Raw genomic sequence first — 27,071 nt, 5'->3', positions numbered from 1 at the left:
TACGGGAGGGGATTCTTTACTTTGATTTGGCTGATGGAGTGTTCAGGCAGATGGCACGGCCAGATCATGCTGGTGCTAAAGAGAGAGAAATAGTTGGTTTCGGGGCTTTGAATGGCCAACATCAACTTGGAATCGTACTCTGAGACAGCTGTTATGGTGATTTAGACCTCTGGGTTATGAGAGAGTATGGAAAATCAAAGTCTTGGACTATGATGTTCACCATATCTCGATCTCTCACTGAGTTTGTAGAGCGTCCGATTTTAGTACGACTTTTCGGAATCATGCCCACCAGGGAACTTTTGATGACTGCTCTTGGCAGGTTTGATGATAAGGCAGTAATTACGGTAATGGGGGTTTATCATCCTGTCAAACGCGTGTTTTGGCAAAATGAGGTGGAATTTTTATCTTGTAGAAGGAGATTCTATGCCTTTGCAACTGCTTATGAACCTAGTCTTGTATCACCACCAGAGCCAGAAATTCAAGTTAAGTATCAGCATTGTCTTGTATCACCAGTTTCACCACCACAGCCAGAGTTACTATAGTAGAAAAAGGAGCTAGTTGAGTATGATCATGAGGAAAGTCTTGTGTCACCATCAAAGCCAGAGATGCAAGATATAGGACAAAAGAGCTAGTTTGGTATGATCGCGAGCCTAGTCTTGGATCACCACCACGGTGAGAGATGCAAGATATACTGACAAAAGAGCTAGTTGAGTATGATCGCGAGCCTAGTCTTGTATCACCGCCAAGGCAAGATAAAGATTCAAGATGTAAAGACAGATGAGCTAGTTGAATACAAGGCCAGTGGTGTTACTTCACCATTAGAAAAAGATGTTAAGATGAGAGCAAGGCGAAGACAATGGAGTTAGTTTATTGTCCCAAACCATCCCATCGTGACATTTTAATGGGTGCCTTAACAAAATTCATTGTTTCATATGCATTTACATGTCTCACAAATAAGTCATTTAGTACTAAGCTTTTGCGAAATACATGAATGTTTGGCTTTTGGTTTAGGAAAATTTGAAAAATACAACCGCCAATGAGGTTTTTTTTTTTTTTTTTTTTTTCCTATTTTTTTTCTTTTACCACTAACAATTCTTAAAAACATAAAAATCACCACCTTTTTGTCCAAACCGGCCTCTATGGTGTTGTCACTCTCTTCAATTACCCTCGATTTCTCTATCTCTTCTCTCGATTTTCAGCCTTAGTATCTATTTTCTTCTCTTTTTGAACCTTCATTACTATGCTCACCCACCAAAAGTATTCCTCCAAATGGATAGATTCTTCCCTGTTTTTTCTCTCTCCTTAACTTTCCTCAAAATTGCGTACTCATCATTGTTGTCTAAAAAGGAGCGAGGCGGGGGGCATAACGAAACCACAACTAAAACATTGGAGGGAGATTAAGCTTTGAATATTGTTCTAAAATTCAATAAGAAACAATCAAAATTTTAGGTAAATGGTAAAAAAAAAAAAAAAAAAAACACAAATTGCAACCTTTAATTTTGTTCCTAATTAGCAGTAATTCACAAAATAAGAATGAATTTTGCAACAAACTATCACCACAATCAAATCCCCAAATTTATTTCATATATAAACCCTAATTAATTTCAATTCAAAAACCCTCAAATTGATTTCATAAACCATTGAGAAGAAATGAACAAGCCCGCAATTCTCATATCTTTTTCCAAAAAGACTTTTATATACTAGTTATCATATCTTATTTGATATGATATAGTTATCATATCTTAAAGCTAATGTAATATATGTATTAATCTAATACTCCGTATACTATAAGTGATATTCAAGGGTAAAATTAATGTTTGAAAATAGGTAAATTTTGTAATATTTAAGGGTAATTTTAATCTGCTCACAATAAGTTCATGCAAATCTGCCTTAATAAAAAATTTGTACTTTACCATATATTTTACCTAAAAGAAAAATTATCATATCCTGTCTATGACTTTATATACTTGTATTAAACATTTAAACTATTACTTATCACATTTTATTTGATACGTAGTATACAAATTACAAACATAGAATATCCTTTCGAAAACCCTAACCCACAAAAATCTTCTCCAACCATGAACAAGAGCAACCCCAAAAAACAAGTGTTTGCAAATATACCGAAATCTGTTTTTCTTCCAAACGATATCATACAAGAAATATTCTACAGATTGCCAGCTAAATCTATTTTTCGTTTCAAGGCTGTTAACAAAGAATGGAATTCAATATTATCCAACGCGCAGTTTATGCACACACATTGTTCTCACCAAAGCTCAATTCGCCGAGTGGCGGAGGATCACCTAATCTTCTTAGAAAGTGACCAACTATACCTTGGAAGTTATAATAATCTTTTCAACCCGAAAGAAGCAGCTGCCTCTGCAGCTTTGGAAAATCCTCACAAGTGTCATCGAGGTAAAAGCTGTTCAGCAAAACCTGAAATTCTTGGTTCTTGCAATGGGTTAGTAGCCTTGAGTTTACGTGATTGTTATAATGAATTCATATTGTGGAATCCTGTAACGAAAAAGCACATCAGTATTTATCCGGAGGATTATTATTATTATTATGACAGTCGTCTGCTGTCAGGGCTCTGCTATAATGCATCCTGTAATGAATACAGTGTAGTTTTAGCTACTGAATCGTTTGATGAAGACGATGATTATTTTAAGGTAAGTGTTTCCTTGGTGAATTTCAGGACAGGTAGAGGTAAAGAGGTTGGGGAAAGCTTGTGCTTTCAAGTATGTCATGTGCAACAAGAAGTAGGAACAGTTGTGTGCGGGGTACCTCATTGGTTAGCGTTTATTAGCGAATTTGAGAGTCAGGAGGGAATACAGAAGGAGATCATTTACTTTGATGTGGCTGATGGAGTGTTTAGGTAGATAAAGCGACCAGATCATGTTGGTGCTGAGGAGAAAAAATTAATTGGTTTAGGTGCGTTGAATGGCCAACATCAGCTTGGAATTGTGCTCCGAGACAGCCAGTATAGTGATTTAGATCTCTGGGTTATGACAGAGTATGGAAAATTGAAGTCGTGGACTATGATGTTTACAATCTCTGTCACTGAATTTGTAGAGCCTCCGATTTTTGTACACCTTTTAGGAATCATGCCTACTAGGGAACTTTTGATGACTGCTATTGTCAAATTATACTATTATGATTTTGATGATGAGGAAATGTTTGAGGCAATGGGGGTTTATCATCCTCTTGAACGCGTGTTATGGCAAGAGGAGGTGGAATTTTTATCCCGTAGAGATATTTCCTATGCCTTTGTAACTGCTTATGAACCTAGTGTTGTTTCACCACCAGAGCCAGAGATGCAAGAAATAGAGCTAGTTTGGTATGATTGCGAGCCTAGTTTTGTATCACCACCACAGCCAGAGAATCAAGTTGTAAAGACAGAGGAGTTAGTTTGGTATGATTGCGAGCCTAGTCTTGTATTACCACTAAGGCTAGAGATGCAAGAGATAGGGACAAAAGAGCTAGTTAAGTATGATCGCGAGCCTAGTCTTGTATCACCACCCCAGCAAGAGGTTCAGGATGTAAAGACAGAGGAGCTAGTTGAATACGAGCCTAGTGGTGTTGCTTCACCTCCACAACTAGAAAAAGAAGAGAGCAAGGCGAAGACAATGGAGCTAGTTGATTGTCCCAACCAACCTATCGTGACATTTTAATGGGTACCTTAACAAAGTAAAGTCATTGTTTCATATGGATTTAAATGTATCTCAAATAAGTTAGAAAAAGAAGAGAGCAAGGTGAAGACAGTGGAGCTAGTACTAAGCTTTTGTGAAATACATGTATGTTGTGTATCCCATTAAAGAATTCCTAATCTGCAGGTATAGCAGCAATTTTCCCGAGACATCAAGGGTGCAGGGAAGACAGGCATGACTGTGAGACGCGAGCTTAGAGCCTCTTCCTACAAAAGCTTTAGCTATAGAGGAGATTAGGAGAGTATGCATATAAAAAAAATCTCATTATTTTCCTAATTTATTGAATTATTGTTATGGATATTCAATTCCCTTCATACCGGCCATGCAATACAAGTATATAATTGCCTCATGAACAATATTATAACCCAATATATGGTAGAGATCATGATAGTTGGTCAACCTAATACATGCTTATTGTGTCATTAATGACAATTTCATGATTTTGTAACTTTAAAATTTTCCTAACTCTGTTTACTTTTACTAGTTTTCGTTTAATTGGTACAGAAATCCATTTTATGAATACAAAAAGTTTCAAAAATATCATTAATGACCTGAGAAGTATGTGTGTTGTTTGGTTATGTTAATCTAAGGGTCCATATGGGTTTGATTTAAAAAAAAAGGGTCCAAATGGGTTTGTTCTATGTTCTCATTTAAAATTTGGTTTTAATTGAAGGAAAAAGATATATGTAGCCTTAAGGGCTACATATAAGAAGCTAAAAATGGAAAGAATTGACGATAAATAAACATTTATTATATCGATTTACTCGTGAATTGTTGATAAATTTCCAACTTAATACTAAAACATGAATTATATTAAATGCTTATATGCAGCCCTTAGGGCTATATATAACCCTTATTTGAAACTTGATTATTCATAGAATTAGAAAGTTGTTTTAGTTTGGTAAAACTTACTAATAATTGGTTTATACATATCCCTAATAATAAGGTGAAATTATAAGCTTCAAACCAATGTTAGATTCAATAATTTTCTGACAAAATAGACTATTTTTCTCACCAATTGCATTAACATCCATTTTTAAAACTAACATCCTAATTATGGAAAATCATTGATGGCAAGCCTTGGACTTCTCTCTAAATTTCTCAAGTTAGCATACTTCATATATTACATATCCAATAATAATTAGATAGGCAACCTTCAAATTTGAAAAACTCATTCAATAAATTCTCAATAAAAAGAACCAAATAATTCCTTAGGAAAACATATCCATAAAACACAACATGAAGCTCCAAGCTCTTTCATTCTTTCTTCTAACCCTCTTCACCATTTGCATAGCTAAGCATGTAAAACTTAATTATAACGTCGACGAAACCCAAACGAACGTCCCAAAGCTCACCCCACCTAGCGCCGCAGATGGCAAGGACGAGGTATTTAACATTGATGAAGCTTGCAAGGCTAGTACCGCGAGTGATAAGTGCACCTCCGTCCTTAAGTCCCTAGGAGGCGACAAGAAAGATGTGAAGCCTAGCAAATTCTCGGACAAAGTAGTAAAGCATGCCCAAAGCGAGTTTGGGCATGCCTCTACAAAGGCACGCAAAGAAATGCGTGAAGATGATGCTAAAATCGAAGTTAAAAAGGCGTTGTCACATTGCGTGAAATTGTACCTAGACATGAACGATGAGTTAAGAGGGTTGTACGCCGTAGGGCTTAAATCTAGCAACTATGGCACGACCGCTGAGAAGTTTACTCACATGGCTCAATTTTACCCTAAGCATTGTGAAGATGAATTGGCTAAGGCAGGGACTAGTGGCGAAAAGCTTGGTTTATACGAAAATTACAAGGATATTGAGGAACTTGGCAACATTGTTGATGTTGTTACTTGTTACGTTTCAGCCAATTCTAAGCAGAAGGCTGTTGGCGGTGGTACAAAAAATTGAATCAATGGTTAATGATATAATGGTTATTGATATAACAAATTGGATGAGTAGTTATTTGTTTAGCTTAATTATCTTGTGAAATACCAAAGTCTTGTTTTCTTTAAATTCTCGATCAATCTCGTTAAGTCTATTATTTCATTTGGGAGGGGGAAGGAGGGGATTGTAGTTTGCAATGTTTAAGAAATTAAGACTTAAATCGTTTATAGACATATTTTTAAGAGAATTAGGTAAGGTTTTGTACACATTAAATGTATAATAATTATTTCTGAGTATTTATACTTCATAATTCGAAATCACGTAGATGTATTTTATTTACAACTAAAGATCTTTGTTCCACGTTGGTGGGATAAATATGTTTTTTTTTTTGTCTAAATATGTGGGTTTTATAAAATGACGTTTGAAAGATTTTGCTAGCATGGTTACTCGGTCTAGAAGTAGGTATCCCTACAATTTAGCTCCTCTAGAGAGAACTTCCTTGACACATCTATTTATGTTAAAACCACGCACGTAAATTGATCTGTTTCCAATAAAATCAAATGAAAAACCCCACATTAATGGCAACATTTTAATCCTGCACATGTCCCTCTCGTTTAATTACATCGGTCATTATCACAATCAAATTAATTCATCACAACATTAACAACGTACAAATTCTACCAAAGGAATTAATTCAATTCTCTTCACGCCTTCACCCAAATCAACTAGTTCAATAAGATCTAATTTGGTTTGGTTTTCATTTTCTAATCTACTTTATTTTGATTTGATGTACTGGTCTTAGAGAACTTTAATTCTGAAAAATATTATAAATTAATCAAATAACAATCAATAAATCACTATCAATAAATTGTTTAAAACAACCATCATTAAAATAATTTGCAAAATTATTATTCCAAATTCTAATAAATAACTAATATATAGGATCACTTGAGCACAAAACCATTGTTTACTTATTGCCTCAAAATTTGAGTTGAGATAGTATTTCTTATGTTTTTAAAGTGAGTATTTGGATTAGTCATTTAGTGGCTTTGACTCATAATTTTTATCATGCAATAATTTGTTAGGTTAGTTACAAGTTTCACAATGTTAGCCTTAAAATCTACAATAATAGACAATTAAGGATATAAATGGCCTGGTAAAGTTGTTAGGGTTGGTGAGTGCACACCGGAAGCAAATTAAAGATGTAGGGATTAATAAAATGATTAGAAGAAAGATAAAGACAAGTAAGTAGTAGAGAATTGGACACATGATATTTAACGTGGGAAAAATCCTCAGGCCAAAAAAAAACCACGAATGGCGAGCACCAAAAAATAATCCACTATATGAAAAATAGGAGAGTACAAGAACCCTTAAAAGGGTTAATATTAAAAGTAGGAAGACTTGTGTATGGTATGGCTAATTATGAGTGTATATTGAATGATTGAATGCCCATGACCTATATTTATAGGTGTGGATGGAGCTTGGATGAAATGGCCGGAATATTCCAAAAATTCCTCCATCATTCTTGTATCCACCATGTTCTAGAAAATTCACAAACCATGTATTATACTCTAATAGCATCCAATGTATAATGCTCTAGAACATTCAAGTATGTTATTGTTCTAGAGAAATCATGAGCAATTAAGCAAGTACAGACTCTGCTTGATAATTCCGTAAGCTTCTATAATATGCACAATACTCCACAAAAATAATGGGCCCATAAAATTTGGGCCATACCCAACAAAAGTTATTGACAAACATGTCTGATCAAACAAAGAGAGTAGTATCACAAGGAAGCGATGCAAATAGTAGCATGCAGTTCCTTGCAACATTACAAAGTGTAGTTCATCACAAAGTCATCTCTATCTAACATCAACCAACAACATGTAGGCTAACTTGGTAATTTAAAATTCCTACCTTAAATCCTTGAAGATTAGGTTCAAATCCTGCCAAGTTTAGGTACTTGGGGGAGGGAACTTGCTTACCTTCCACACTACTCCCAAGTGCCTAGCTAACCCGTTGCAAATATTGGGCCAAGAAAAATGTAATGGTTAAGGTTTGATTGGTCAATAACTCAAGATCCTCTATATTAAAAAAAAAAAAAAAAAAAAGTCACATAACAAAAATTAATATTGCACAAAATTTCATGAATTAATTAACTAGTTGATCTTTAATACTTATCGTTTCAATTTAGCACTCCGTATAATAATTTAGTGAAAAAGAAGGGGCATGAGAAAGGCATTGTAAGTAAAAAAAAAAAATAAATAAATTACATTAATAAGGGCTATGTTTAGTTCAACTTTTCTTAAATACTTCGTATCTTATTATATTATTACTTATTTCAGTTCATATAAAAAAAAAGTTCAGATTAGAAATAAATAAGTTCAAACATACCATATTGTTTTATGTGCGATTTTTCACTGTCAAATATCTATAATTCCATAGTAAAAATTATGAAAATCACATATTTGAAAAACACACATTAATACAAATCTAATAAAACACCATTTGATGTACTTCGTACGTTTTTCTTATGAATTGAAATAGCGTACATATAAGGTCAAAGTTCAATCAAACTAGGCATTCAGATTAGATCAAAAGAAATCAAAATAAATTGTGATTAGAAAAAAATAAGTATAATTAGATCAAATAAGTCAAACTAAGGTGAACTGATCTAAAAAAAAAACATACACACTAAGGTCCTGTTCTCATTGACTGAAATGAGCTGAATTGAACTTATTAGAGCTGAACTAAACTGAACTGAACTTATTAGAGTTAAACTGAACTGAACTGAAATGAATATTTTATAAGAGAAGGAAATTAGGAGCTGAACTGAACTAAACTGAACTGAACTTATTAGAACTGAATTGAACTTATTAGAACTAAACTGAACTGAATTGAATTGAAAATAATCGTATGAGATTAGGCCCTAAGTTGAACTAAAAATTGCCGAAGCGATGGCCAAGTCAAATAGAAATCGGTCTCCACTTGTATAGCACGAATATATAGGTCATTAATATCTATATTAAAAAAACCCACCATTTATAAAAAAATTAAAAATGAAATGTCTATTACGCCATTTCAATTTAGGAAAATGACGCTTTAATTAGAAATGGATGAAGTAATTGACTAATTGTATAAGTGTTACGCAGCAGAAAACAGAAGTAGAAACATAGAAGAACACACAGGATTTACTTGCTATCCCAGCTCTATCCGTAGAATCTGAGCTCAAGCACTAAAACTAAGAAACTTTATTAATGGCAGAGAAGTTCTCTCATTATTATAGGAAGAAGAAAGGAAAATGAAAAAGAAAATATAATTGTCTGAATGAATGAAAATACGAGAAGTCAAGAGTATTTATATACTCTGACAGCAGTAATAACTACTTCTAACAACTTGTAACAGCTCAGCACAAGGTTGTTATAACAACCATTAAGGATAGAAATGTAATTCTACCTACTATCTTCCACAATAAGCTTTATGCATTTTTAGTTTGAAGGACACAAACATACAAGTTTACAATAATTATAGACCAAAGACTTTAAACACATATTGTGTCCCTAAATAAGGTGGTATTGGTGCAAGACAAGCAAACAACCTAAAATAAACCCATTCTTATAATAGCAAATTCTTCCATAGCGATGACCCTTATATTTCTCCTCACCATTCCTTTTATATACAATTTTACAAGATACACCAAATTTCTTCTCTTCAATCAAAACAACCAGCTAATAAACAACTTGCCTAAACTAAATTGTTACCCTTATATTATAGCTAAGCATAAACATACAACATCTTTGAAAACATTTAAACCAAATCATAACACCAAACAAAAAGAACACATAATGAAGCGCATTTTCTTAATGTTATTGCCTCTTATTACAATTGGTTTGATCCTACAACAAAAAGTAGCCATGGCCTTAAAAGTAAGAGGCGGTGTTCCTACCGCTAGCCCAACCAACAAAGGCAGCACACCAAACCCCCTCATCGAAAAGGCGTGTGCTAACGCACAATACAAAGATTCATGCACCCAAACCCTAAAGTCACAACCAGAGAGTGAAACAGCCGACATGAAGAAATTGGCATTTTTGTCCCTAAACAAGACTAAGTCCCTAGGGTCAGAAATTGCTACATGGGTTGGTGACAAGCTTGAGGACCAAGAGTCGATGGGGCCTGGGATCGAGCAAGCCTTGACCGACTGCAACGATCAGTACACCGATGCAATGGCTCAACTCGAGGACTCGTTGGTGGCCTTCTTCTCTAATGCTTATAAAGATGTTAACACTTGGATGACAACCGCGATGAATAACGCATATAGTTGTGAAGATAGCCTTCAAAAGGGAAATGCAGCTGATGTAATGGGTGACAAGAATAAGGTGTTTGCGCAACATTGTTCTAATGCTTTGGCTGTTGTTAATGCTTTGGCTCAGAAACAGTAAAAACGTACATGAATATTGTATGGTTAGAATTTTTTTATTTTTTTTTTCATCTTTGTTGTGTCGTGTTGTGTTGCGTGTGTATGTTTTGGTAATGTGGTAAATATGTCACTGAATAACATTAGTTTGTATATCAAAATTTGATTTCTTCATTCATTTGTTGTTACGTATTTGAATTCACATTATTGATAAAAGATATGCTTGATAAATTAAAATAAAATACTCGTTCATTCGCTAAATGAGAAGATTGAATGAATACATTATGTGTGCATGAAGCTAAATCAGATAATCAATCGTCGAATTGTAATACTCGGCCTCTATGTATGACTAAGACAAAGAAAAAGGATTTCATTATAGTAAGATAGTCAAACGATACTTATACCATCCTTAAAAAATCTAATAAAAACCAATATAAATATATAACATCTTACAACTAATTACATCGTAGATTTAATCAACAATCACCTTGATTAAAAAATTTATGTGAAACAATCAATACAGTGTACGAATTAGCACTAATTTAGCTTGAAAATCACCAGTGCTGCAATGCATAGTTAATAAGTGAAAATACTCGAGGATCCTCCACGTAGTTACGGTTATTACATTTAGGGACATCGAACATTCGGACTAAATAAATTGCTTAGGTCCATTATCAGAAATACTTGCGTGGACCTGGTTCACAATAATATTATTGTGGACCCGAGGTTTATACACACGCAACTGACATTATATTGAACATAGTGACCTTTATTTTTAACATAGTAACCTTATTTTTAACATAGTAATCTTTATTAAAAGTTGTATAACGTTTAATACTATTGTGAATTTGAAGTACGACGTTATGACCCTAATTTTAATATAGTGACCTTTATTATTAATATTGACCTTATAAAATATTTCATTAAAAAAATTAACCTCTTATAGCCTATATATTACCAAAATGACTTTTATTTTCAACATAGTAACCTTCATTTTATTATAGTGACTGTTTTTTTAATTAATAAAACAACCATAGTTTCACTAATGTTAGTGGTCCACAATAAATTAGTGTGAACCAGGTTCATTTAAGAATTTGTAGGTCCATTATATACTGCCACTAGCTTGGGAACAGCTCAGAGATTTCACGAGTCCTTGTTTGACGGGCGATTTATTTGGCTGCTTCTTAGATTTTCTTTCCCAGCTTCGTAAAATCTACCTAATTTTTCTTTAATCTTTTAGTTATTCTTAACTAGTAGGCAGATTATACCTTTTATTAGATCTAATTGCACTTTAAAATTTGTCTTTAGTTGGTCAATTAGTGAGATAAAAAACCTAATTAATTCGACATCTAACTAACAAATGTGTTTTCAATACTCCATTGTCTTAAAGTTTTTCCCACTAGTCTATTTGGATTGTAGGATAAAATTGGGCAGAAAAGTTATTTTAGATAATATTTTCGACCAATATCAAACATATGAGCCCTTCAACAACAATAAAAAATTACTAATAATTCTTAATTCATCTTTCATCCCAAATAGTATTCTTGATTTTGACTTTTTATGGTCAACATTAATATGAATATGAAGTACTTTGTATAAAATACGAACTATATAGCCACTTGAGATTTTGTTAGATTTTTAATAATGATTTTAATAATCAAATATCCGTTTTTAAGGTAGAGCAAACTCAAAACATTTACATAATTTTGAGATGAATACAATTACAAAATAAAATTTATTAGCATGCATTGGTACAATTGTAAAAATTATTTATATTTTTGTACGATGGAGTATCAACAAAACAATATGTATATAGTATATTCTCGAATTTCTATTCGATTTTACAAAGTACAACTTATTTCTTCGTCAATACAGATAACCAATAGATAAAGAAAATTAAATGTAATTATTGAATAAAAATCTACCTAAATTAGAATTTTGAATGACACTTAAATATCATGTTTACAACAAGCCACTCATGTAAGGTACCCCTGTTTGAGGTAACCATTCATCTCCAAAAACAAATGTAGAAACCGTAAAATTAACAGCATCTGTAACATTCATAACATGGTACCCTGCCCAATTTACTCTGTTTGTAACATTAGAACTTGGACCTGAATTGTTGAATTCGCCATAATATAACGTATCCAAGGCGAAATTACCATCCCATTCTCTCCAACCAGCAGGATCAACCACATTATCAATGTACGACTCCAAATAAATCGTCCTCGAGTATTCCTTCCACGGCCTCCCTAGATACGTCTTTGTCGTACCATTACTACTAGCAAGATCATCAGCTGCACGTATCACACAATTATTTATAGCAATGCCGGTGTTTTGGTTTGGGTCTGTTCTGCCTTGAGCAGTGATGGCGTTGAATTGTTTATCCAAGGGCAATCGGGGGTATATGTTGCAATTTTGAAACACAACATTTGCGTTACCAAATATAAAATCGACTGTACCATATATGTCACATTCCCTATAGAATTGTCTTAGGGAATGTACGTATAACGTGTCTTGGTAACCTTCAAAGCTGCAACTATAAAAGGCGGATAAATCCGCGCCGCTTCTTAGAGCTACGGCTTGGTGTTTGATTGCACCAGCTGTGTTTCTTATTGTCATATTCATGCCCACAAAACCTGTTCCAGTTACAGCTGCATAACAAATGAAAATGTACCTTAATTAGCTTACATACATTGATACATATACAATCAACTGGTTTAACTATCACCGATTTGAATTAAGGGAGTATAACACATTTTTCATATTGTTTTTTGTTTTTAATAACTTGTTTACAAATTACAAAATCGATGCAATAATACAAGTATGGTGCATTATCATCCTATAATAAGTGATGGAATGAAAAGGAAATTTTGACAATTACCACCTACTATTGTTTCCATTTTAACTATTACCACCTACTATTATTTTTTTTAAAAATTACCACCAACTGTTTTCTTAAACACTAAAAGTTTCCACCTAATTGGCTTTCAACCACCTTATGACGTCATGTGGGCCCCACATAATACATTCACTCCCTTTTTCCCTCCCATTTCTTATTTCTCACTCGATACTTCACTCTCCCGTCTCCCTTCTCTCTCCTTCACCATTAATGGCAATTAATCCAACCTCACCCACCAAAATTTTTTCAAAAAATTAACTCTCTTGCGTCACATCTTCTTACATAAACACAATAATGTAGCAATTATCAAGTTTAAAAATTAATTTGACCCTGTCCAACTTCATCGAACTTGACCCGAACACTCGAATTAACACCTCTACTTCTTGGTATGTTTGACCTTGATTTTAATTTTTGCCATTTAAAAGATTTCAAATGAGCTTTTGAATTGGTAGAAAATAGTGAACCACAGTGAGTATTGAGTAATTTTTCCTAAATAAAAATCATTTCCTCTCTATGATATGGTTCATGCCCTCGTGGTTGAAATCTTAGACTCGCGTCGGGTACAATTATTATATTTTCTCCAATTTTTTCAATTATTTTTTATTACACTATTTTTCTAAAAAGTTTTTACTACAGAGTACGTACTCTGTAATATACTGGTTGCACAATTTTCTTATTTGATACTCCGTATGTTTTATTTACCTTTTATTTTTGTACGCACACAAAATGACTTTACTACCCTTATTCATCGATTTAACCGTACAATTATTATAACCCCACATTTCTCTCTTTATTTCGTTTACTTTACATGGACAAATTTGATACGGAGTATTCATTACCTTTTACTCTTTTTTTTTTTAAAAAAAAAAACTCGTGTCCATACCAATTAATGCGATTAAAAAAAAAAAAGAAAACGGAAGAATTATATACTCCATGTCAAAATGTTTTAGCAAGTATAAAATTAAGTAATTGGTAGACTTTCTTTAAGATTCTGTGAATTATATTCAGTTATTACTCCAAAAAATATCTTTGTTGATCAAAAGTCAAAACCAAAGCACAAGTTACTTAATGAGACAGGATTGTTTTCTCGCTTTGCTATTGCAAGTTGGTGACGGTGAAGAAGTACGAGAATTCAACATACACCTGACAATTAACACTACTCTTATATCAGACCAATTTAACTCCATCCCTTCTTATTAAATGTGCCCTGCATATCATTTAATTTATGTTTATCTGTTATTTTTAATCATATTTTTTTTAGGGATCATTTATACCACATTATCTACTGCCTACTAAGCTGAACAATATGAACATACTTTATTATAATTTTTCATATTATACACAAAATCAAATTAATAAATCAAATTAGTAATTAGTTTATCATATTGGATTATTAGTTTATTGCATGTGGTGCATTTCCTATAATTCATTATTCATGCATAAGATGTCTTTATTTATTTCGTGTACACCCGTGATAAAATTTCGTATTTAAGGATAATGTCATAATATCCCCATATAGACAATAAAAGTGCATGCATTATTACAGCAAACAATGAAATTAAATAAATAACTAAAGTATAACCTAACATATATACTAGTTTAGCTAGTTTTTGTTATAGATGCCATTAATATAAATGGATGGAGTAGGAGTAAAAATAAGTAGATGGACGTGGTAAGTCCGTAACCAATAATGAAAGTGTACTTACCAAAAGTAGCGGATTGGAAAGTAGTAAAATTGTCCACAACACTACGATTTCCGGTAATAATCGTCTGATTAATACCATCACCAATCATCATAATATACCTCTTCTTCTTATCAATGGAAACAATCTCGTCATAAACACCAGCTGTAACGTAAATCAAATAATATCCATCACTTTCTTCGGTTTTATTTGGTGCAGCTGCAATTGCATCATTTATCGTACTAAAATTCCCGCTACCATCTTGGCTTACGGTAACAACATCATATATATTCACTTGATCATCGTCATCGCTGTTACTAGCGAGTAACCGATCGTGGTGACGGCGGCTAAGGCTTGCTTTAAATACGGCACGAGCATTCTCGGACATATTTAGTCCGGGAATGCGGCCACCACCACCACCGAAGAAACCCTTGTGGGTTTTACCATGAGGGGTTAGATTTGATCCTTTTTTCTTTTTCGGGATCCACGCTTTGGTGAATAAAGTAAGAGAGATGGAGTATAATTTAGTGTCACTTGACAAAGGAGAGGTAATGCCATGGTCAAACGACCAAGCTGACTCGGCGGATTTGACTCCGTCGAGACAAGTTTGCAAGTTAGTGAGGATACCACTAAGGAAGGTTTGTACATCGTCGGCAGTTGTATAAGAGAGTGTTTTGTTTTCCCTAGTTTTGACGGCGTTGTAGGAGGTGTCTAAGAAATCGACGTTGAGTTCCGCTAGGAACTGACAGTCTTGTAAGGCACCGATGGCGGAGGGTGTGAGTTTAAGTTTACGGCTCTTGTGGAGGTATTTGTTGATTAGCTTGAGAAACTTTGAGGCTTGTGAAACGGACCGCTTGAAGGAAAAGCGGCCGTATTCATAGACATTGCTAGATGTATTATTACCACCGGATTGTAGGATGTTTTTGCAATAAGCCGGGTATTGAGTAGATTGGCAAACGGTCGAGGCAGGTACTGGTGTGGTTGCATTGTTGGGGTTTGGAGGTGCTGATGGTGGTAATGGTAATGAATTTGTATGAGTTACGACGAGGTGAACGACGAGTAGGATGGATGAGAGTGTTGCAAGGAATGAGGGGTGGTAGAGTGTCATGGTGTTAGAAAGGGAGTGTAGAAGTGAGTAGTTTGATGGGGTTGCAAAGGGTGGATTTTATAGTCAAGTGAACGGAAATGAAAAGTCAAAGTGGGGTAAGATTTGATAGTTGTAGCAAAAGCGCGTAGTCGTGGCTAATGGTATTGCCAAATTAATGGAAGAGTGGTTGCATTGGTCCATCAGTCCATCCAGAAGAATAAGGCTTTGTTTGATAATTGGCTTATGATTGTTTATCTTAATTGATTACTAATTATTAATGACTTTTTTTAAAAAAAAATTACCTTTGTTTGACATTGTTTGAATTTTGCACTACTTATATAATCTTCTTTCATCATATTTGTGATTTATATATAAGAAAAAATATAGTCATGTGATATTTTGTAGAGTCGCTATAAATACCATAACAATATCTAAGTTTTGTACAAAGTAATTTTTATTTTTAATCTTTTTGAGAATTAAGATATTGATGTATATGTATAGTCAAGTGAAAAAGAACTGAGAAAATATTAATTATTGATGATCAATTATTATTGATTATTAGTGAAAAATAAGGATAAAAAGTAATTATAAAGATGAAAAGTCAAAAGCCAATGCCAAAAAGCTAATAAAACTAGCTTTGTATTTATGGCAAAAAATCTGGCTTTTCAGCTAGTAAAAAAAAAAAAAAAACATTTACGGAGTAGTATATTTTTCTAACGGTTTAAGCAAGATATAAAGTTAAAATTAAAAAGCTAATGAAAAAACTATTAGTAGACGCCCCTAAATATATGGTTTATGATGTCAAATTATAAATAAAAAAAATGCATGAAATTTGACTTGATAAGTTAACTAGCTTTCTTTTTTTGTTCTTTCTTAGGAGTGGAGGTGGGGGTATTGTAGGGGAAAAGATAGTTTCTATATACGTTAGTGGATTACAGTCTAGTCATGAAAATTAAATGCAAGAGAAAAATAAATAGCGATTGATATGACATTATATCTATGGCAAATTTATGTGTATGCTCAAGATAGATTTGTACAATATGCCACCGACACATGTCCATTACGTTGTGTTCCGGCAAGCTAAGGGAAATGAGATAGGTATCTTGACCCCGCTAATTGTGCTTACCTATAATACTTCCTCCGATTCTATTTAGTTTTTATTTTTATTATTTTTTTTTCTTTTATTTTTTATTTTTTATTTTTTTTTGAGACGAAGCAAAAGGTGCCTTATGTTGATAATTTGTCCATCAAAATGTAGGGAGAGACCTCACAAGGACTATGGTTTTCCCAAATCTGTTAAAAATCGAAAGGCACTATACGGGCTAGATTATGAGCTACAAAATTACCATCCTGTTTAACATGATACTAAGAAATAGAATTAAAGAAAGAGCTAGAAAAGAGAATATCTTCCAAAATAGCATCCAAGTCAATAAGGAAGATAGAGGTCTTGCATAATCTGTTGGAGAGGACTTCACAATCGGTCTCGATAATGACATCAAGCAAACCCATTGGACGAGCAAGCCTCACTGCCATGGCAACAACCTTGCTTTCGGCAATAATTGGGGACCAATATGCTCTAGAACGTCTAGTCGCAACAAAGAGAACCTCTCCCTTCCAATCACGAGCAACGATGCCAAGACCCACTCATCCTTCATCGCTGAGAGAGGCGTCACAATTCAGTTTGATGATGTCTTCATGGGGAGCACTCCATTTCTTAGAGCTGGACCGAACCTTCAGCTTTGAAACGCCATAAATCTTCCCCAAGTACTTGGTACAGTCAGCAGCTAGATGGTGCACTCGATCAATGATGATGGGATGAAGAGTATCCTTTCCATTAAATATCATATCATTTCTTTTTCCCCAAATATTCCATAACAAGATAGCACCTCTACATTTCTTCTTCAAATCAAGATTACGCCATGAGTCAAATAATTCCAGGAAGCTCATGTCTTGAGGCCAAAGAAACATTTCAGAACATTCATATTCAGTATAGAGGTCTCTAACTGAACAATAATCAAAGAGTGCGTGTCTCACCGTTTCTGGGAAGCCAATACACCAAGGGCAATCCTCCAAATCAGTCATATGACGATGCTTAAGATAAGAATGCACGAGGAGGGTACCTGTGCAAATTCTCCATAAAAAATGGCGGACCTTCGGAGTGACCTCGAGATGCCAGATATCGATCCAAGTCTTGTGAAAATCATCGAGATTACAAGACTTTCCTAACATGTAGGCCGTCTTCACCGAGTAGTTGCCATCCATTGAAAAAGCCCAAGTGATGATATCCAGGTTGGGTCTCGAGCTTAGAGGGATTGCTAGGATGCTATGGATGTCACTATCATTAAACAAGGTTGATATACGCTCCACGTCCCATTCCCTTCTTCCATGGTCGATCAAGTCACTGACTAGCAAGAGATTGTCAGTTCTCGGAGAAGAAATGAAGCGGCTTTCACCATTATCAATCCAAGGATCGTCCCACATGCTCACCGATCTGCCGCTACCAATTCTCCAAATCATACCCTCCTTGAGAAGAGCCTTGGAAGACCATATGCTATGCCACGAGCAGCTTCCTCCATACCCCAAACTTGAATCAATAAAGCTCTTGTGCGCATAATATTTTGTAGAAAAAACCTTGTTTAACAAAGAGTTTGTCTTAGTAGTTAACCTCCATGCTTGACGACCGAGCAAAGAGTTATTAAAAACACTTAGATCCCTAAACCCCAAACCCCCCAAGAACTTTGACTTACAAAGATCACGCCAACTCTTCCGGTGAACCTTTCGCTTCCCATCATTTTGGCCCCACCAAAACCGAGCCATCATGGTTTGGATATCATCAATAACTCCAACCGACAATTTATAGACCCCCATGATATAAGTCGGAGTAGCTTGTATAACCGACTTAAGAAGAATTTCCTTCCCGGCTCGAGATAATAATTCTCTTTCCAATCCATTAATTTCTTCCAAATTCGATCTTTGAGTGCCATAAAAATCATTCGCTTTGACCTCCCCATAATGGCTGGAATTCCCAAGTACTTTTCATGTTTATCAACCCGCCTCATATTAAGAATACTTAACAATTCCTCCCGCGTTGTTTCACGAACCCCTTTGCTAAAAGAGACCTCCGATTTTTCATAGTTAATTTTCTGACCGGAAGCTACTTCATAAATGTTGAGAATTTCAACTATCTTCGAGCATTCTCTTCGATTGGCTCTTGCAAAGAGTAAATTGTCATTCGCAAAAAAAAAGATGAGAAATTTCCGGTCTATTACGGCTGGCTTTGGCCCCATGAATGAGACCATCTTTCGAAGCCTTCCGCATTAAACCAGAAAAAGCATCTGCAACTAAAATAAACAAGTACGTGGATAAAGGGTCCCCTTGTTGAAGCCCTCTGGAGGGAACGACCGAACCACAAACGGATCCATTGACAATGAAAGAGTACTTGACCGAGGAAACACAATCCATAATTGTTGCCACATATCTGTCTGCAAACCCCATTTTCAGAAGCAATTTCTCGAGGAAATTCCATTCTACTCTGTCATATGCTTTTCTCATATCCAGCTTCATAGAAACCAAACCCTTCTTCCCCTTGCTTTTTATTTTTATAGTATGAAATAATTCAAGAGCAACTAAAGCATTGTCTATTATTAAACGGCCTAGCACAAAAGCACTCTGGTTTTCTGAGACAATCCTTGGTAGAATAGATTTCAATCGCATAACAACGGCTTTTGAAGAAATTTTGTACAGAACATTACAAAGAGCAATTGGCCTAAATTCAGACATGGAAGTGGGAGACTTAACTTTTAGAATAAGAACAATTTTAGTATTATTAACAGGACTAAAGGAAGCACTACCCTACAAAATATTACTAACTAGCAAAGAGACATCGTCCCCAACAATATGCCAAAATTTTTTTATAGAAGATTATGTGCATACCATCAGGCCCCGGGGCCTTGCAAGGGTGAATTTGATTGAGAGCGTCAAAAATCTCCTCTTTTGAATGGGCGAAGGAGTTCCTGATTTATTTCCGGGATGATGAGTGTGTCAATGGAGCTAAGAACCGCCTCACAAGCTTCACTAGATGGAGTACCAGCAGAAAAAAGATTCTGATAGAAATTTTGAACAATTTGCTCGAGCTCTTCTTCCTCTTCCCGCCATACACCATTCGAATCAAGAAGACTAATGATCTCATTTTTCTTCTTACGTTGGGAGGCTTTGTGGTGGAAGTACTTCGTATTTCTATCTCTATCTTTTACTTAAGAGGACCGAGAGTGAAGATTCCAGTATGCTTCTTACTTTTCGAGAACATCATCAAGATTTTTCTCAATTTCAGTACATTTGGCAATAGAGGCTGCCAAAACCTCATCACCTTGAGCCTCCTTGAGTGCTTTTTCAAGATCATCCACCTGCTTGCCCAAATTCTGAAATTTAAGATCACTCCACTATTTCAGATATTTTTCTACCCCCTTGATTCGGTCCACAACCTCACCCCCATGTTCATACCAAGCTCCACGTACAATCTCCTCACACTAATCATTAAGTAACCAGCACGTCTCGAAACGGAAGCCCTTTTTCTTTTTCCTCATCTTCTTTCTATGATTCCCAAATTTAAGGAAAATCGGGGAATAATCAGACTTGTAGCGCACCAAATTTTCCACCACCAGATGCATATCAAGGTTGAACCACTGCTCATTTTCTAAAAAACAATCTATTCTTTCTCGGATGTGAGTTTTGACAGTAAGACCTTTCTCCCATGTGAACCATTGACCTTCAAAACCCAAGTTTTGAAGCCCACAGTCATGCAAAGTCTCACGAAAATCTATCATGGCTCATCGTACGTTATCGACTCCACCTTCTTTCTCCTCATAGAAAAGAATTTCGTTGAAGTCACCACCTAAAAGAATCGGACCATCCACACCATCACATAAGGTTCAGATTAGGGACCAAGTTTTGCATTTGTTACCAGCTTCCGGCCAACCATAAACTCCAACAAATCTCCAAGAGGCACCAGAATTAAGATTAATATCGCCACAAATATGATTACCAGAGTAAGAAATAAGACTGAAATTAACATTATTCTTCCAAAAAATACATAAACCTCCAGCTTTCCCTACACTACTAACTCCAAAAGCATTCAGAAAGCCAAATCTAAATTTATTATTTTTTACAATAGATTTATTGACCATAGTTTCAGATAAAAATAAAATATCAGGGGCAAGAGACGAGCACCATTTTTGAAGTGCTCTAACTGCCCGGAGGTTGCCAATCCCTCGACGGTTCTAACATAGTGTACTCATTGCGAGGGGCGGGGTTGGTCCGAGCCAACCTCCGCCGGGCTAGTAGATTGCAGGAAGACTTCAGGGAGTGACTTGTTGCTCTTCCCAGTTGATACATCCTCTTCCTCCACTGTCAAAATGTCATGAACCTTCCTCTTACTAGCAATCGGAACAAATTCCTCCATAGAAACATCTATAACTCTGTCCTGTCTCTTCCAAGTTCTGCTAATTCTTGACTTGTTCTCCTACCATGATGTTCTCTCCACCGTAGTGTGATTGGCAAGGGGGTGGAGAGCTTTCAAGAGAGTATCAGATGAGGTGGTAAGCATTGGCAGTGAGGGAGTGAGGTCATTGGCAGGTGAAATCTCCGTAACAGTAGTACCATAAGGCTCCAGAAACAGCTTAGCAACAGTTGGGGAGTTCAAATTTGAAGTTTCTGAAGGTCTTGTACTACCACCTTCTGTCTCCTTAGCAACCTGGGTTGTGTTCTGAATGCTCAAAGATGCAGGGTTTTCACCACACTCTTTCTCTGTAGGGGAAGAAACTTGTAATTTACGAGCTACTCTTGGAGGACCTCTCCTGATCACCTGAGGATTAAAATTTCCTGGCAGCTTGGGAGCACTAGGCTTTTTGAGGTTTGATAGTCAAGCCCTTTCTTTTCACGATTAGCTACAGATAACCAAGTTTGTTTCATAGGGGAGGCTCCCAACCAAGGTCCATATTCATACACAATCTCCTTGCTGTTGTCATGACCTTCAAAGAACTGACACTTATTATCAGTGTGATCCATCCTCCCGCAATAGTAGCAAAATTCAAAAAGACGTTCATATTGGATGCCACACTACTTCGAAGCCGAGGAACCTGTAGCAATAATTTTAATTCCTCTGCGCAAGGGTTTGTTAATGTCAATCAGAGTTTTGATTCTCATAAATTCATTCCATCCAAGAGGGTCTGAATCGTCATACTCAAGAAATTATCCAATATGATCACCAATCTCGTAAGCAAAATCGACGTTATGCTTATTGAAAGGGACATCCTTAATTCGCAACAAGAAAGGTGTCGAGGTGAAACAAACTTCTGAGGGTTGTTCATCTCCATTAATTTCTTTCAATAAGAGCAATTTTTCATCAAAAAACCAAGGGCTACCCTCCATTACCCTTAATTTATCTTCCTCACAGAAAAATTGGAACACAAATAAATTCGTTTCCACCATTCTTATTGCAATATTATTACTTCCTTTCCACACATTCAATAGAGTTCGTTTCATGGCTTCAATATTGAAAGGTCTTACCGTTAACAGTTTCCCGACCAGGGTAAGAGAGATACGAGTCTTTGTGTCTTCATCTTCTCCATTAACAGGGGTTTCACCAATTATGGTGTTTTCGTCTTCTGTGAGACGCAATTTCTCCCAATCTTCAATTAAGGAATCAGGGCCATGGTTAACAATTGAAGGCGGATGAAAATCAGATAGAAGCGCAGTCGAATTTACGCCGGCAAACACTAGAACAGACGAACAGAACCCTAAGTAGGGACGAGAGAAACTTTAACCCTAGGCAGGGACTTTTAGACACCCACAATTTAGGCACACATATTAAGGAGAGGAGAGAGAATGATAGAAAATGATAAAGCAAATGAGTTACACTAATAATTGTAAGAGAAAAATCTTACACAAAAAGGAAACGTGTCAAGTAAAAATAAACTTATTAAAAACGAATATGTGTTAACTAAAAAAAACGGAGGTAAGTATTATTGTTGTATCACTTGTATAGTTGACTAGTTGTATGCATAGCTAACAATGCTTAATAATGCTTAATTCAGATCAATGTAGGGGCAAAGTGAGTTCGATTAAGAAATGGAGTACTCCGTATTTGATAAGTAACTCTTCATTTGAAGATCGAAACCTAGCACTTTGTGCTTGAGTGATTGGTATATATATATATATATATATATATATATATAGCAGCAAATGTGGACATTGGAAATAAAACATATGGAATCTATAGCACTAGATTTAGGTGCTTAACCTTGATCAGTCCAAGCTTTATACACAAAACAATATTGGGATTGACACTGTAGAGAGTGTAAAGTTGGCATAAGTTTATACTCCATCTTTATTACAGCAATTTGACTGTGCAATGTAAGACTTCAAAGTGTTGTACACACAGAAGAAAAAAAAAATGTACTTACATGTTTCAGTGATGCAAGATTGTAGCTTATCAAGGAGTTGGCGTCGACAGTTATAGAATCGCAATTTGCAATACATCATGCATGTCTCCTACACTTAAGATGGGAAGAATTCAGGACCCGATATGTACCAAAATGTATTTGTCATATTGATCATATAATTGTCGTCGTACATCCGAATCTCTTCTCTTCGATAATTGGCATATTTGATCACCTACTAGGAAATAATCAATAATCGGTTGATTGAATCGCATGTTGGATGCTTAATTTCTTGTAGTCTAGACAATATACTTAAACAACTCTATTTTATTTCCTATTTTCATTACTAGGGCTCATGCCCGTTTCTGAGATTTTGGTGGCCTAAGGGCGAATAATAAAATGGGGCCCTAATAAATTAATGCTTAAATTCATTAATTAATTAGAAAAAAAATAATTCGGGTATGCAATAAGATTTTCACAATATATTTTTAGATACAATACTATTTTTTTTAATACAATAACACTTGTATATACAAATCATATACTTCGTATTACGCAACACTTTGTAAAGTAGAGTATTATTTTACAAGTAAATTAAAACATTTATACCAAAAAAAAGAGCATTCTTTTAATCAACAATATCACAATCTAATACTAATTAATTTATTATTGTTAATCTATTTATCGATCTTATACAAGTATCACTTAATCTATTTATCTTCATCTCAGAAAAAAAATTTCAAATTTTATATTTAAAAAAATGAGTTACTACACATTAGTAAAAACAGAAAATTTGACGAAGTTAAAAAAAAATAAAAAAAAAAAAACCTTCTGAATGATTGAATAAAGTAGTATATTAAAACTAATTGACAAACTATATCTAACAATTAGATAATTCATATGATTTCATTTAAAGACTAAAACTAAATATTTAGGATACTTTCATGTAAATTAAATAATTCAATGCAGAGTATTAATTTTGGGAAAAATCAAAGAACAACATTCGAAAACCAAAAAATTAAATTAAACTGAAGAGTTTATCAATGATTTAGGATAATTGCTCCCGTTGAAACCCGTTGAGAATTGAAGCTAGAGAAGAACGTTTATAGGATTCATTTTTTTGACAATTATTAATTGGGAAGGAAGATGAAAAATTAGAAATATAAAGGTAATGATGGAGAATTGGAGATAAATAATTTCATAGAAGAAGGAAGATTATACATTTTTTTTTATTCTTTTTGGAAATTCAAGATTATACGGATGAAATTGATATAAAGGGGAATGTTGGAATATTAAACTTCCAAAATTGAAGGTGATTATTTCTAGGAGAAGATTTACTGTAGGCAGAAGTTTCAAGTAGGTTTAATGATGTATTTATGTGATTAGGGTGTTACTGTACATAATTTATTTTGTTCTTGGGATTTCATTAAAAAAATCTGGGCTTCAAATTTTGGGGCCCAAGGCGGCCGCCCCAGCTGCCCTGGGTCAGATACGCCCTGCTAGGGCTTTTAATTAAAGTTTTCCTGCAATGACGATTTATTATTTTTCTTTCTCTTACCTTTTTAAAAAATATTTCAAAAATATAATAAATTAATGACATATATATATATATATCTAAATCTAAGTACTAATATAAATAAGTACCCTTATTGAAATTATAAAATCTTTGACTTATGTAGTACATTGTGGTCAAAGTTTACGGAATTTCTTCGGATAATAAGATAACAAAAAATTAATGCCCCACACGTAGAAAACTGTCATGCAAAGAATAGAAAATAATGTACGGAGTACAAGGTTTCTTGAGCCTCATAAATAAACAATTTCAACCTAAAAAGTTCTTTTTATTTTAGTCCAATGTTGCCAAAAAAAAAAAAAGGGTTCTTTTTTAAGTAGTAAACTAACAGATTAGAAATACAGTAGTATGGTACTTCGGTAAAGTAACTAACGTAAATAAGCAAATCTTGTTACGCTAATATGCTTCTTGATAATGAATTTGGCTGACATTAATCAAAGATACTATTATATTATATAATAGATCAAGTCAAACTTCATTGAAATATATATGATGGTAGATTGGACAAATGGGATAATACCAAATACATGCATACAAAATGAGAGCGTTAGGCTACTGTCCTTAAAAGTTAAAACTTATGGTCTTTGGACTTTGGCAGCCCTCCTATATAGGCTACCAAATAGCTATAATACCAATTTGTAAACATATTAGCTTTGCAAAATTAGGGAGGCCTTGACTTTTTCGAGGCTTGGAAAAATTCAAAAATGTAACATTGAATCCTTGAAAAATTATGGAAAGATGCCAAATACAAATCCATTCACCATAAAACTTTATGGGCTTATTGTGTGGAATGTGATACGAGTAATGTAGTACATGCATGACATTCGTAGCAGTAGAAATGGATTTGTTCTCTCCTTATTCAGTTATTCTAGGATGACATTAGGAAAGATTATAGAATATAATTTGATCATTGTCTTTTTTTTTCATGTTAATTGGGCATGTAATATTGTCGCTCATCTAATGGCATGGTGGCCTGGGATGCCAATAGGGTTCAGTGCCGTCACATTTTAGGGGCCCAAAGCGAAATCTTAAAAAAGGCCCCTAAATTATGAGAATGTATTTCATAAATTTTCATATTATAAAGTCCACCTAAATTATTGATTACAGTCATTCCTACGAGCTTTTTTTTTTTTTTTTTTTTTCTTTTTAAGCAAATTCATCAATCAAACCCTCACAAGCTATATCATCCAATACCTCATTTTTTTATTTTAAAAAAAGTCAAGAATTTAAACCTTATTAAAAAAAAAACTAATAAAGAAGTGAAATTAAGCAATTAAAGCTAACATAATAGAAATTAGGTAATTAAAGCAACAAATAAACTAAAAGAGAAAGTAGAAAAGAAAAAAGGAAAATGAAAGCTCACATTGTTGGAGTTAGTAATGCAACCGGAAAGGTTTTGTCTCAGTCTGAATTGGGTTGGTTTGTCTGACCGTGCAGGTGAGAGTAACTCCTTGGTTGAAAACTCATTATTGTACAATTATCCGCTACATGGTCGTGTACCTTGTACTACATGACCGTGTGACATACATGGTCGTATACCTTACTCTACACGGTTGTGTGGTTTTGCAAACGAACCTTTCTATACGGTCATGTACCCTCTTCTACATGACCGTGTGTCAAATATTTTTTGGAGTGGCTATCAGTTGGGCCTAGTTGGGCACATCACAAACTTATAAGTTGTTTGGATTTATTGGTTTCCCTGTATTGGAAATTTATAAATACAAACAAGAGCCTATTCAATAAAAACAACTTTTGAGAAAACCTAAACACAAACCTACCCTTTGAGATCTGAACAGTTCTTGAGTAATTCCGACCTTCAAGTTCGGGTACACGGATTGCGGAGGTCGTTGTGTAAAACTTGGGGGGCGTACATCACCGGAAAACCTATACCGGTGGTGGCGTATTTCGCTTCTAAGGCAGTGGGTACCAAACCACGGCACAACCGAAGAAGGACAAGTCTTTGATTCAAGTATGGCGATTAAAGGTGGGCATCGTGCCGTGCCAGGCCGCATGCGGGCCGTGCCTAGGGGTGGCTCAGGCCGTGCCTGCTTCCCGACGGGCCGTGCTAATTTTTGGTACACCCCAGCCCAAGGCAAGGCACAGCCCACGCCTGGCAGGCCGTGCCAATTTTTGGTACACCCCATTCCACGGCAAGGCACGACCCACCCCTTTTTTTTAATATATATAAATAAATAAATCAATATATATTTTTTTTGAACAACTTTAAAATTGATTTTATATAAATAATTTTATTAATTTATGTTTATGTTTTTGTATTATTATATTATTACTCCGTATTGTTTAGCAAAAAGTAACAATGCATATAATTAAAAAAAATTTACGAGTGCAATGAGCCGATAGCACAAAAATTGATGAATAACTTATTTTATTATATGCC

General features: G+C 34.8%; 2 protein-coding genes across 2 annotated transcripts; one reads left to right on the top strand and one right to left on the bottom strand.

Annotated features, from left to right (window-relative positions):
• Positions 1-9,493: 9,493 nt before the first annotated feature.
• On the top strand, positions 9,494-10,018 carry LOC145570943 (putative invertase inhibitor). The gene has a single exon (XM_081630059.1). It carries the CDS (start codon positions 9,494-9,496, stop codon positions 10,016-10,018), a length of 525 nt encoding a protein of 174 aa, XP_081486185.1.
• A 1,768-nt stretch (positions 10,019-11,786) lies between these two features.
• Positions 11,787-15,691, bottom strand: LOC145572102 (putative pectinesterase/pectinesterase inhibitor 41). Its single transcript, XM_081631127.1, has 2 exons — positions 14,602-15,691; positions 11,787-12,647 (listed from the first exon to the last, which is right to left on the bottom strand). The coding sequence occupies exons 1-2, from the start codon at positions 15,683-15,685 to the stop codon at positions 11,956-11,958; spliced, it is 1,776 nt and encodes a 591-aa protein (XP_081487253.1). The 5' UTR covers positions 15,686-15,691; the 3' UTR covers positions 11,787-11,955.
• Between the last annotated feature and the right edge of the window lie 11,380 nt (positions 15,692-27,071).

The sequence above is a fragment of the Chenopodium album genome, chromosome 12, assembly GCF_948465745.1.
Source record: "Chenopodium album chromosome 12, dcCheAlbu1.1, whole genome shotgun sequence".
Lineage (NCBI taxonomy): Eukaryota > Viridiplantae > Streptophyta > Magnoliopsida > Caryophyllales > Amaranthaceae > Chenopodium > Chenopodium album.
Note: the sequence above shows the minus strand (reverse complement) of the source record. Positions and strands in the feature narration are given on the sequence as shown.